This window comes from Cryptomeria japonica, chromosome 1 (genome assembly GCF_030272615.1).
Source record: "Cryptomeria japonica chromosome 1, Sugi_1.0, whole genome shotgun sequence".
Lineage (NCBI taxonomy): Eukaryota > Viridiplantae > Streptophyta > Pinopsida > Cupressales > Cupressaceae > Cryptomeria > Cryptomeria japonica.
Genome location: NC_081405.1, coordinates 351,827,710 through 351,841,464, shown reverse-complemented (window position 1 = coordinate 351,841,464; position 13,755 = coordinate 351,827,710). Strand labels below are relative to the sequence as shown.

Below are 13,755 nucleotides of genomic sequence, written 5' to 3'. Positions count from 1 at the left end.
TTCAGGCCATGACCCTTGCTAATGCATTCCCAGCCAGTACAAGGCACCTCCCAGCCTTTACTTCCTTAGTTTTGAGTAAAGAAACTCAATTTTGCAACCAAGATGCTACATTCCTATCAGTCATTTTTGTAATTTCATGCTTTGAATTAATAATGTCATCCATGAATAGTAACGACTCTGCAGGTTTGAGGAAAATTTCTTTGCTAGATGTTACGTGTAGAAGGTCACAAATATTGTGCTCCCTAAGTACAAGTATTCAAGACTATCTATTGTTGTTTGGAAAGGAATTATGAGCAGAATATAATTGTTACAATCATATTCCATCTTGCAAAATGCTGCTTTGGGAGAAATTTCAAGCAACCTATGCTTGTTACCGGCATTTTCCAACCCCGAAACAATCTGATCCACACCAATTGTCAAAAGGTAGAGCATGTGGCATCATGGTATGAATCTTTGGAAAACAAGGTAATTTTTATGTTAACAGTCTAGGAGAGATGAGCATAATTTTGAGCATGCCAAAGTCACAGTTCAAGTAAAAGGAAGTAGGGTTTCAAAGCATCTTTTATATTAAGCAAGTTGCTGACACAATACAAGGGCACCTCAAGGACATCAGTGATTTTGATGGGAGAAGTTCAAATTCAGATTCAATTTCCCAAGAATACAAACTTGGTGTAAGAGAAAGAAGTGATCCTTGTATTTTGCAACTATGTTGCACAAAAAAATTAAAAATTTAAGAAAGACTGCTGCCCAGATAATGTCCAGCTTTGGATTTTATTCCTAGTTGCTACATTACATCATTTGCAAACACACAAGTGCTATCAAATATGCGATTGAGTATAGGATGCCATCCAAAATTAAGAAGAAATTGTTTTGGGCACATCCACCCTGTCGAGGAAGCTATGAGCACCACAAGAAGATCTCAAGGAGGACTTCAAATGAATACTAGAGTAATGTGGCATAAGTGTGGTGAAGTAACTCCACAAGTAGATACGTGCGCAAGGAATAGCTAACAAAAATGTGGAGATAAACATGTGGCAGCCTTGGGTCTTGTGGGAGTTTGTGGATATTTCCCTTCATCGTGTCAAAAGGAGGCATATGGAGGTTGGCTGCCTTCACTATTTGAACCAAGTCAAAGGTAGAAAAAATTGGGACATGGGGCCATCACAAATCAGGTAGTCCATGTGGAGAAACTACTTGCTAGGGATGCTGCTTAGGAAGAAGCAAGACTTCTAGAATCTTTGAATTTGTATTACTTGAGAGTTGAGGGCAAGCAATTTTGACTGGGGCAGACTTGTAATGTCTCCTTTTTGTAATAATCCATATTCCATGGAATTTTCAGGGGCAGCGGGGGGACGGCTATATATATATATATATATATATATATATATATATATATATATATATATATATATATAGAGAGAGAGAGAGAGAGAGAGAGAGAGAGAGAGAGAGAGAGAGAGATTTCTACAAGTTAATGAATAGCAGTATAATAACAGCAATATAACATGACAATGTTAAAATGATGTTGGTTGATGTCTACAGAAACCTGCATGCCAACCATGTTCCAAAAAAAACTGTTTGTTTGTACTTCTCACACAATACCACACTATACGAGCCCATGGAAAATGCAACTTTAATCTCTTTTGCAAGTGACAATAATAACCAACTCTAATACCATATCAAGAATTTTGAAGTTTGATGGTTTTTTAGCAATAAAATCAGAAAAATCCAAATGATTGCTGTTATATTAATATTAACCAACTCTAATACCATATCAAGAATTTTGAAGTTTGATGGTTTTCTGAACAATGAAATCAGACATATAAATTATTGCTTTTTTGAACAATGAAATCAGACATCCAAATTATTGCTTTTTTGAACAATGAATTTTGATTTTAACATTAACTGTTATATAACTTATATCATTAACTATGAAACTGAATCATGATACAGTTATTGACAGTTGTCGTCACTGCTGTCATGATTAATTTAATTGCTGTTATAGTTCTGTCATGATGCATTTCTGCTGTTATAATGCTGTCCTGTTATATTATTATTATAATGCTGTCATGATATATTTAACAGTCTTTTTTAATGTTATGAATGATTTTATAAAAAAATTATTTAGAAGTGCTTTTCAGCAGGGGCCGCTTGGTCGTCCCCTGATGGTCAAAAGATGTCTGAGATGTCCCTAGCCTCTTTGGGGATGGCCAAGTGTCCCCTATGTGTTTCTTGCTATCCTCAATTTTAAGGACGCATTCAGGGACATTTCTGCATTTCTCAATTGGATGGGGACAGCTAAGGGACATCCCCTAAAGTCCCCTCAGCCTAGAAATGCCCCCCGTCCTCAAAACAGGGACAGGGATTTGAGGGGTGGGGATATGTCCCTATGTAACACAGGTAATTATCAATGTTATGGATCAAATTGTCTATTTCATATTTCCCGCATCTCCCCTAGTCCAATTTTGTGTGTGTTCTTCCTCTTTTCTCCTCTATGTCTATATAAGGCTCCTGAAGTCTCTAAGTTTGAAGGCATGCCTAGTCTTCTAAGTGTTTGTAAATCATCGAAGTTTTAAAATTCCTTGTCCAAGCATGCTTTCCCATTTAAGTTTGAACTTTCCTTGGTCCCCACCAAACTTTTGAACCTATCCATCCCGGCATGCCTTTCCTCCCAACTCTTTTCCTTTGAGCTTATCTAAGGGTCAGACTTATCCATCTAGGCATACCTCAAATCAATCCCCTGCCTTCATTCCTTTCTCCTGTCAAGCTATTGTTGTCATTTTATGACACCCTTGGTCCATCGGTGAGAACCGATCAAAGATATGTTCTATGGACCAGCGCTGCCTCAGTTGATCAAAGAGAAGCAATGGAATCATGAAGTATGAAGTGTTTTCTTGTCAGAAGGAAGTTCCTAAGTCTTCTCTTCCCCAGAACTCCGGAACCCCGAAGTTCCCAAGTTGCTAATTCTTCCCTTCCTTGACCTCGGAACTCCGGAACCCAAAGTTCCCAAGTTGCTAAGTCTTCTCTTCCCCGGAACCCCCAGGTTCCCAAGTTCCTAAGTCTTCAACCTCGGAACTCTAGAACCCCCAGGTTCCCAAGTTCCTAAGTCCTCAACCCTGGAACTCCAAAATCCCGAAATCCCAAGCCTAAGTCTTCCCAACTTCGGTAACCTGTGTTTCCGAAGTCTTCCAACTTCCTTTCAGCTTGCAACACTTCTAGATGGCATGATCAACACTCAAGGCTCTTAATGCTCCAACAACTCTTGCGACTTGTACACCTTCTTTCGTGGAGCTACAGGGGCGTATTTAATGATTTTTGCAGGTGGAGTACAAGACCATGCTTATTTGTGGTTACTTATGTCATGCCTGCATGCTCTGACTTTGGAATGTCAGTCAATCCACCTTCTAGAAATACCTTTCTTCTTGGGATTGCATTTTCAAGGTATGGCCAGGTTGCTTGCATGTACACAATGTCAGGTGCATGCACTTCCCTGTGCACACACAAGGGTCAAGGCTTGTCTCCCTTGACCAATGGTCTCTCCTCTACGACCAGTTTTCTATATAAGGTTGTTATGCCTCATTGTAAAGGGATCTCTCCCTGCTGGCTTGAGGCTTGAGCTATTCTATGCTCTTTCACTTCTCTTAAAGACTTGTATTTATCTTGTATTTCTGCAACTGTAAGTTTGGCCATTGGCCTTATAATGAATTGAAATCATCATTCTTGCCTTACTTCAACTTATGTATGTTGTGTATGTGTTCTTACCTTCATTGTAAGTGTATGTTTGTGGCTTTCTTTCACATACATGTTGTGTTAACCTGTTTCTGAGTGTGACCTGTGGGAAGCCTTCTCCCCTCTTGACATTCAACAAGTCCTAACCTCCATACGTGTGTTAAGGTCATTCATGCAACTGAAGTTTGTGCATCTCCTGGGTATTTCAGTTGATTCTTTGTGCCATTTCGGGTGGGGAGAGAAACATCTCTTATCTTAGTGCATCATCTCCTTTCATTTTTAGCATTTTTCTCTTCCCTTTTCCTCTGCAAGTTGTTAGGATTGGTTTAGAAGTAAGATTTCCATGTTTCACAAGGTTGCTGAGTTGATAGCTCAGCAAGAGTGCAAGCTTTTGTGATAACAGCTATCAGAGGTGTCCATCCCATCATCCCTTTCTTCCAAACCTCACTCTTTTCCCTTGCCTTGTTAGAGTTTCAAACTTGTTCTTACCATCATGTCTCTTTCCTAAAATTCAATCTCTTACCAATGTTAAATGTCATGAAGTAACTCTGACTCGCAAAATTGGATGCTCCTTCCCTACATGACTGGACTATCAATAGTACTCAAATAGATGATGCATCTTCTAGAAGGTCTTTTGCAGGCATAAAAGAATCATTTGTTAATGGTGACATAGATGCACATATACCTCCAGTGCTGCAAATAAAGATGTGACTTTGGCTGCCATTAATGCAGTAGTTAAGGTCTCAAACCCTATGGGACCTCTCACCATTATTGGGAAATACATTTGCAGGTTGCAAAAAACATTTCCACGTACTACTTATGTAATTCCAGGTGCACATGGCTCAATTTCAAGTGCTTGAAGGAAAATGCCACATCTTGGGTATGAATGTTCTCTATCACATACCAATCATGAGATTTGAGCATTCAATGCAGTCTTCGACATTCTTTTTGTGGATGAAAACCCATAGATTTATAGGTCACAGGATGAAAACCCTTTGGATCTCATGTGTCAAAGAATGGAACCCCTCAGGCCAAAAGGAATGATCTCACTCAAAGGTCGTGTTTGTGCTTTCATGGTGGCAAATACCAATGATATTGCATTTGCATGATATTGCAATTGTCGTGTGTCAAGGATGTAAGCATTGGTATTTCAATTTGCTATAGCTGTAGTAGCAGCATAAGTAACATTTTACAGTCCCATTTGATATAATAGATGACCTGTAATCTAGGTTATCAGTAAGCATTGTATTTCAGCCTATTAATGCTGTTGTAGTAGTGTATACCAATGTACTCCAAGCCATTTAATATATGAGAAGCTCTATAATTGATTTTACACTATCGGCAAGCCCAATTTGATATTTGAGTTGAGAAAGTTTTAACTTTTGTGTAATGTGTAGAAAATTTTGGGTCATTGCCAAACCTTGTTAAAACACATAAATCCAAAATCTATCTATTGGGTTCTTGGTATTATTGTGTAAATCATGAGCAAAATATGGTTTTGCAAGATTGCCGAGTAGACATTTAAATCTGCCATCTATTTTCATAGGTAAACCCGAACTGTAATATTAGAGTTTAATATTATTGTGTAAAGGAAAAACAAAATTTTCTAGGCTGTTGCAAGGGTTTTGGTAAAATATTCATATGAAAAATTTATTTGCCCTAATTTATCTGCATGGGGCATTATAGTGGTATTAGCACCATTGTTTGAAATTAATATCTGCAGCGGACTTAAGAAATATTTTTATAAATATTAGCAAAGGATATTACATAAGAATTTAGAGAGATGTATAAAAAGGAAAGGAGGCAATGTGCCAGATAGAAAACTGGATACTGATGCAGTCATGGATAGAGAGTCAAATGGATGGCAACCTTCTCCTTGCAACTGCACCAAATGCTATATAAACTAAGATTGATTCAACACCAAAGTTACTCTAGACATGTACAACAAGAAAACACAATTTTTTTGGATCAACATACATAAAAATGTGAGAAAACAAAAATGCTGATTTCTATTACACATGAAATAGGATGATTACGTTATTTTTGGAGGATCTTTGACAAAGTCAACCCTTGATAAACCAACATTACAACCTGCAAAGAAACAAGTCTACAAAACTACTTAACTTGTGATTAATAACGAGCCCCTAATGACCTACAACAAATGAACTCCACCTCTACCCTTGAAACTGCAACACAATAATCTAGAAGCTAACCTTCGTCCATCCACAGTAGAGACTTTATTCTTTTCCGTCTAGTTATGGCACCAAAAACAAAAATGGGTCAAACCTTACTATCTACAGGGCGATCAATTCACGTCCTTTAATCCCACAATAACTATTCCACCAAATGTAACCCAATCCCTGAGAAGACCTCATAAGTTGGTGCCCAAATCAAAAAGGGGTCAAGTCTTGGTTAAATGTAACTACCTCAAGAAAGAGGACCTCCAAATGTGGCACCCAAAGGATGAAGGGGTCAAATATTGATCTAATATAGCTCCTTCCATAAAGAAGATACTCCACTGTCTACACTGTCTAAAATAATAAGTGGATTCCCTTCCCAAAATACATACACGTGAAAATGGAGCACTCCAAATTCCAAGGCTGATTTGGAATAGTTCAACATGCCTTTTACAAGTAACTTCTTATCTATTATGTACCATTGATGTGTTGACCCTTTGCGTTTGTCCTTGATGACAAAAAGGACTTACTTTATTGGACAGAGACATTGACACAATTCATGATTTGAGTTGGTTCACAGTGGTTTGATTCTGGTTCACATTCAGTTTGGTTATATTCAGATTTGATGTTGTTGTGGTACAGATGATTTCAGTGTATGTGCAGAGTTTTCTCACTCACAGGTTCACAGGTACATTGGATTTCTTGGTTCACAGGTTGACCTCTATTCATGAGCACTTGTTCTACTGGTTCAGGTTTATGTGTGTCTCATCATGATTGACATCATTTATACATTGGTGATCATATACACTATTACTTTGCACATAGTGGATACTTGGTTACGTATCATTCTGTTTGGAATTCCATTGGTGTTTTGGATTCCTAGCACTTTTCAGTGAATAAGTGGTATATAGTTTCATCAATGACAACATAGTGTCTTGGCATATGTCTTTAATATTATAAAGTGCAGTTTCATTGTTATCACTTGGATAGACAAAGGTACATCATGGTTTATATTTTGCACACTTGGTGCATTGGCATTCTTGGTATGGTACTTAGCATGATTCATTTTGGTATATGTATTGCATAGCACTAAGTGCCATTTGTATTCATTTTTGGTTCATATTTAAATAGCATTGAAATGCTATCGGGTTTCACTTTCTTCATATAGCATACTTTATGCTATCGGCTTTTATTGGATATGTCAATTGTTTTAAGCACATTATACAAGTGCTTGTCGGCATGTGAAGTTTAATATTTATAGTGCTAACTACAGCACTAGCCGACATCCTCTTTAGTGGGTATTCACACTTAAAGTATCGAACATGGCACTTATTGTACATGTGTTGTGACCATTTCACACATCGCCCCATTGCAAATGGGGACCCTTGCTTTTTGCTTTCTAGGGTTTGTTTTCTAGGTCTTTTAGGGTTTTGTCTGTTAGCCTTTGCATTTTGAGTGTCGCCAAGGGGATCACCTGGATAGCAAGTTCTGCTTGAGTTGGGTCAAATTGGTGAGTGATGAAGTTTGAAAGTCCTGATCCTGAAATTTGGCTAAGTCTGGAATGTCCTGATCCTGAAATTTGACTAAGTCTGGAAAACTGAAGAATCCTCCAAAAACTAGATTTTGCAATATAACTCCTGGAGGTCTGAAACCACTCTCAAACATCCTGAAAGTATATATGGAATATAACTTAAAGTATAAGTTCTTATACTTAAATGTTATATTCCATAAAATTATCCTGACGGAGAGTTCAAAAAGTCAAATTTCGCTCCTAACCCTTCCTGAGGGTCCAAAGCGAATTTCGCTCCTGACCCTCTCAGGAGGTCCAAGGCGAATCTCACTCCTGACCCTTCCAGAGGGTCCAGGGCGAAAATCAATCTAGGACTCATTTCTTGCCTTATTTGACCAAATTTTGACTTGCAAGGCATTTTGAAGGGAAAGTTGGAAATGTTTCAAAACCTTGAAAAAATGATGGATTTTGGCCAAGATTAGGAATTTGGCTCCTGACCCTTGCTGAGGGTCCACAGCGAAATTCATTATAAACTTCATTTGCCACCTTGTTTGAGCTTGAAACCTTGTTCCTGGCCTTGAAAATGATCTTACCTCGCCCTGTGAAGTGGTTTGAAACTAAGAAATTGAATAGTTTAGCCTGGAATGAAGATTTCGCTCCTGACCCTTGCTGAGGGTCCAAGGCGAAAATTTTATATGAGCTTATTTTTCACTAATTTTGGCTAACTTGTTTTGTGCAGGGTCTCCCAAAAGGAAGATTGGACGTCACTTGATGCAATTGAGGGTTTGAAAGCATGAAAACTGATGAATTTTGGGCAACAAAGGTAAAATCACTCCTGACCCTTGTTGAAGGTCCAGAGCGAAATTTTGAATAGCTCTCATCTTGCAATGAAAAAAGTCAAGTTTTGGACATAGATGAAACGAGGACATCTCCCTTTACCCACCTGAGAAAGTGTCAATTTGAAAAAAGTGAAGGATTTTGTTGAAAACTTAAAATTCGCTCCTGACCCTTGCTGAGGGTCCAGGGCGAAAATCTTGTGGGAGATGTTTTTTGCTTAGTCTTGGTTGAATTGGAATGTCAAAGAAGTTTCAAGGTGAAAAATGAAACATTTTGAGTCTAGATTGCTAAAATTCGCTCCTGACCCTTGGAGAGGGTCCAGGGCGAAAAACTTGGAAGGAGGCTTTTCTGGCTTGGTTTGATTGAAATGAAGTATCAAAGGCATATTGAAAAGAGAAATGAACATGGTCTTGCGTAGTGAAGGAGTTTCAAGTTTGAAAAATGAAGATTTTTAGTCAAAATTGCAAAAATCGCTCCAGACCCTTGCTGAGGGCCCAGGGCGAAAATTGCAAAATCAACCTATTTCCTTTGAGTTTTGGCTAAGGCAAGGATGCACTAGGGTAAAAATAGCCTTCAAAAACATGATGAATAAGGATTTGCTACCAAAACTTGATGTTTCTAAGCCAAAGAAGAAAAATCGCTCCTGACCCTTGCTGAGGGTCCAGGGCGAAAATTTGAAAATCCCCTATTTTGCCTTGCAGGAACGAACCAAGCTTGGATGGAGTGGAAGAAGAAGACCTTTGCCTAGCCTTGAAGGGTGGATTCAAGAAAAGTTGATGAAGGAGTAAGCACAAATTTGAAAAATCGCTCCTGACCCTTGCTGAGGGTCCAGGGCGAAAAAATCCTAAATGCACTTTTCTTCCAAAATTCAAGTGAAATCAAACCCAAATTCCAGTAAAAGATGCCATTTGGAGTGCCTCGGTGATATTTTGGATTTGCAAAAATAGGATATTTAAGGCCTAATTTGGAAAATCGCTCCTGACCCTTGCTAAGGGTCCAGGGCGAAATTTTTGTCAATCTTCATCGAGGCCTTGATCAATCATTGATGTTCCTCAAATCCCCCAAAATTGCTAACTTCAAAGCCTTTGGAAAGGATAAATTAAATTTGCATTTATTAAGGCATTGACAATTTAATAAATTAATTTTTAGGCCTTGAAATAAATAAAAAATTCCCCTTGGAGGCATTGAAATTAATTTTGAAAATGAAAAAATTAAGTTGGGTGCTCAATATTTGTTATTTGCCTTTATTTGTCAAGTCGGCCTTCTTCTTAGTGGTTTTTATTTTATTTTAAGGCTTATTTGCTAGGTCAGCCTCATGGTTGATTAGGGTGAGCGCTCTATATAATAGGGGGGCATTGTTTCAAGTTCAAATCATTCATTCATCCCTTCTAAAGTGCGAAATTGAGGAGCAATTTGAGGAGCGAAATCCAGAAGATTGAAGGCGAAATTTTGCTAAGTGTGGAGACTAAGGAGGGTGAAATTCATTTTGAAGGCTAATGGAGGCGTAATTCATCCAAGGGAAGACTATAATCTAAACCTTGTCTAGCAAAATCCAGTCTTCTTTCATCATTTTCGAAGGTCTTAGAGTTAAGTACTCAAGAGAAGGTATGGAAATCATTTTGATATTCTTTGTCAAGGCTTGTTTTAATTTCATAGCAATTTTTGAAAAGAAGTCTAAGACTTGAGAGTTTGATTTTGTTGATTAATTAATTAGGAAATGAAGAATTCTAGATTTATCATGAAATTTCCTAATCAATATCTTGAATTTTCCCTTTGGAGAGTCTTAATTTCTACATTTTAAGATATAATGCTTAAAGACTAATTTTGGAATTTTTGTGTAGGCATCAAATGGCGGCCTATTACTTGGTAGACTCTCATCAAAGAAAATCAAGCCAGATCAAGGACGGTCTCCTCCAAGAAGATCGAGCAAGGATAAGGGCGACCTCTTCCAATCCAGCATTCCAAGGCGAGGTACATCATCATCCTGCACATCAAAGACAAAATAAGGTCAGAGCAAGGGTTCGTTGAAGAAGCAGACAGTTTCAGAAGAGTTAATTAAAGCTAGCTTCTCGACAACATCAAGTTGAATATCTACCAAGTTACAAGTGTCAGACGAGGTGGCATCCCAGTCATCACTTCTCCAGTCGGTTTGGTCCACCTCAGCGTGTCCAGATTCAATGTACCTAACTCATGGGAGATGGCACAAACTTCGATGTACCTACCCCGGCTATCCATTGGTCGAATATTCCAGAGAAGACATGTGTCCAATTAATACAATTATTTCATTGGTCAGCATTAAGTTTGTTGTAACAAACCCTAATTAGGGTTTTCATTGTTGAATCTTGGCCATTGATCTCAAATTGATCTTAGCCATTGAATTGTATTAAGGGCACTATATAAGCCCCGACTCTTCATTTTGTAAAGGCTAATAGAATAGAAAGTAGGGAGTGAATAGTTAGAATAGTGAATTAGTCACTTAATAGTATAGCAATTAGAGTAGAGTAGAGAGAGAAGGCAAAGATTGTTGCCAAGATGTTGTTGTAAAAGACTTGTAAAACTTCATTGAAGAAATGGTGAAATTTATGGGTCGATTCAACAATTTGCATGGTCTCTATACTTCTCATATTTGATTTCATGTTATTAGATGAGTGGAAGAAATGTGTTTGATTGATGGTGAAATTCGTATATCCATACTACTAGCAGTTTGTTGATTGCAAACTTGCCTTGTGTAGTCAACTGGAATCACTCAGCTTAAGCTTAACTTCAATTGTCGCTTCTTCATTGACATGGATCAGTCTGATGGTGTCTATGCCTGTAGTGATGATTTGAACATCATAAAGCTTTCCTCCAAAGATCGCACTAACCTTGTGGAGATGGTCCTGGGATGTCAAAACAAGACTTAGTTAGAATTTCATCAAAGGTCATTCATTGCTCTTACACTCTTAGTGTCAGAATTAGATCCTTTCCTCGCCCTCATCCTTTTTTTTCTTTTTTTCAAAAAGTCTAAGCCGGTAAAATCTTGTGATTCTAGCAAATCAGACATTTAGGTCGTCAAGTGTAAGTCCCCTTGTGATTCCAGCAAATCACATCATACCACTGGTGCTTATCCACACGTAGAGATCCTACAACAAAGAACCTTGAAGTCATCCTGATTGATCCTTTTCGCGATATCTTCAACATTCAGAGGCTTTATTCAAGAGAGGATAAGGTACCATTTGGGTATTTTATTATGTGTTTGGCTGTGTACAAAATAAACATCAACAACATGGCATTTGGCGTTCAATATACACAGTCAGCATACTTATACTGGTGACATGGCATTTTGATGAAGTGTACATAGCTTGATGGCATTTGGCATGAGGTTTTAGTGGCTCAGACTTGAAATGAATTCCATTGTACATTGTATTTTTAGTTTGGGGCACGACACATTGAAAGAATAGGGCAAAACAAAGATAATTTGTTTATTTTCATCAAACCCTACATGCAATCCGCCGCCATGGTATTCTTTGTGGCAGTTATAGGGAGGTTCTTTGGAGGAATCTCCATGTGGGTTTGGAGTATGTTGGACTTCTGGCATGGCAGATTCAAATGGTGGTTTTCTCAGCCGAGTTTGGTGGAGTTGTTTGCAGATTTTCAGGGATTTCTTACTCGGTATCTCCACCATGAACGGGTAATATTTATACATGTTTTTCTTTTGATTCAAAAGGTAACTCATTGCCAAGAAAAGTAAAAGAAGTACGTTAGCTTGTTTCAGTTTTGCAAAAGGAATTCTTGTATCTTCAAAAGACGTAACTAATTTTCAGTTTTGAATACCCAGTTTCCTTTCTGATTCGAAAAATTGAAAAAGGGTATATTCTTTTGGTCACTGTTGTATTAGTTAAGGGAAGATGTATTTCTTTGCAGTGTTTTGCTTTTTCAGATGACAGTTGAAAAAGATTTGAGCATTTATCAGTTATCTTTGAACAGTAAATAAAAAGAAATCTTACTGTGTAACGGTTGAATACAGTTTGTTTTTTGAAACCCTAACTTGAGGGTTTACTTCTTGACTCGAGTTTGCAGTTTGTTTAAGGTTTTCATCTGTAACTTTGCTCAATATATTAAGGGTTTTTTCATCATTGAAAGGATGATGATAAAAAAGAGCAGAGCATCATTGAGGGTTATTAATATATCTCAGATTTGTATAAAGTTGAATAAGAGAATTCATCTCTGGTTTTCATAACAGAGAACTTTGTGTTGCAGTTAAAGACAGTTTATTGTAACACTATTTCATACAGTGGATATTGAAATTGATATTATTGAAAATCTCAACTTGTTTTATATTCAACTGTGGTTTTAGGACTGCAAGCAAAAAGCAGTTGTAAGATCATTGGTGAGTACAAACTCAGACTTTGCAATTGTTAAGAGGATTGGTTTGAGGTGTTGAGTTGAACTCCACCATTGTAATCAGTCTTTTTTATACCCCATGAGGGTTTTTCCACTCAGGAAACATATGTGTTATGTGATGTTTTTGTCCTTCATTCTATTCATGCAAATGTGATGCTCTGATACTTTGAGTCTGTTTTATTATGTTCATAGTCATTGTGCTGCTGTGTTTATTCATGCAAAGTTGAACAGTTAGTTTTGTACAAAAGCTCAAACTAGATTGTTCTCAATCCAATGGAACAATGCTGTAATGCTTTTAACATGTGTTGTCAACGACCTTAAATTGCAGATCTTACAGAATTGTCTTATGCTCACTTCTATTATATATCTCTCAGTTTATTTAAAGCCAAGGTTCTTTTGTGCACTCACAACAAGAAACTCACAAATGGGAAGGGAGCTCTTGCATCTGAGGATGAGGAGGAGGTGCGGGGACTCCAATACATGTCTCAAATGCCCATGGGACTTGTTCAGCAACTGTAAGAGAACTGAAACCAAAATCTGCAGAGAAATACCATGAATGTGGCCAATCTTCTTCATAGAGTATCCCCACCCTCCTCCAAATGAGTAGGATCCTCGTATTTGTAGTTCACCCTAAAAAAGAAAAAAGGCAACCCACAACCATTGATTTAGTAAGAGATTCAATGAAAGAGATCTTAAGAGCATGCTATCCACCATTATCACACCTCTAATTTTGCATACATTAAGGAAGGGTAGTCCATAACTTCCTTGACTTAAAAAATCACATGAGACTTTTTGTTTGAAGTTACTTGTCCCACACTCCTTATTTAGTTAAGGAAGTGTTGCATATATAAAAAGGCTGCGACAGATTATATTTTATTCCAGCTCAAAGCCTGCAGCATTTTGTAATTTAAACATTTTTAAAGTGTACTGAAACACTCACCACATAAAATTACCAGGGCCCTTATAAGTTGCATTCGTCATCCGATTCCTAAGGATTTCAGTAAAGTAACAAATTTAATTTATAAACTTTTTTCTGATATTTGAAAGAGAACCACATTAAGAATGTTAATTTACTCTAAGATAACATATAGAAAATAAAAAATCAGAACAAGGGAAAAT

At 37.5% G+C, this 13,755-nt stretch overlaps 1 protein-coding gene across 2 annotated transcripts in view; it reads right to left on the bottom strand.

Annotated features, from left to right (window-relative positions):
• Nucleotides 1–13,755, bottom strand: part of LOC131069142 (mannose-1-phosphate guanylyltransferase 1) — a 46,168-nt gene that overhangs the window by 31,747 nt on the left and 666 nt on the right. The window contains exon 1 of one of the 2 annotated variants that reach the window (XM_058004482.2): nucleotides 13,045–13,245. The exons of the other annotated variant lie outside the window; for it this stretch is intronic. Within the exon in view, the coding sequence (XP_057860465.1) occupies nucleotides 13,045–13,212 (168 nt within the window). The 5' untranslated portion in view covers nucleotides 13,213–13,245. Of the gene's footprint in view, nucleotides 1–13,044; nucleotides 13,246–13,755 lie in introns of those variants that run through there. 2 annotated transcript variants of the gene reach the window in all.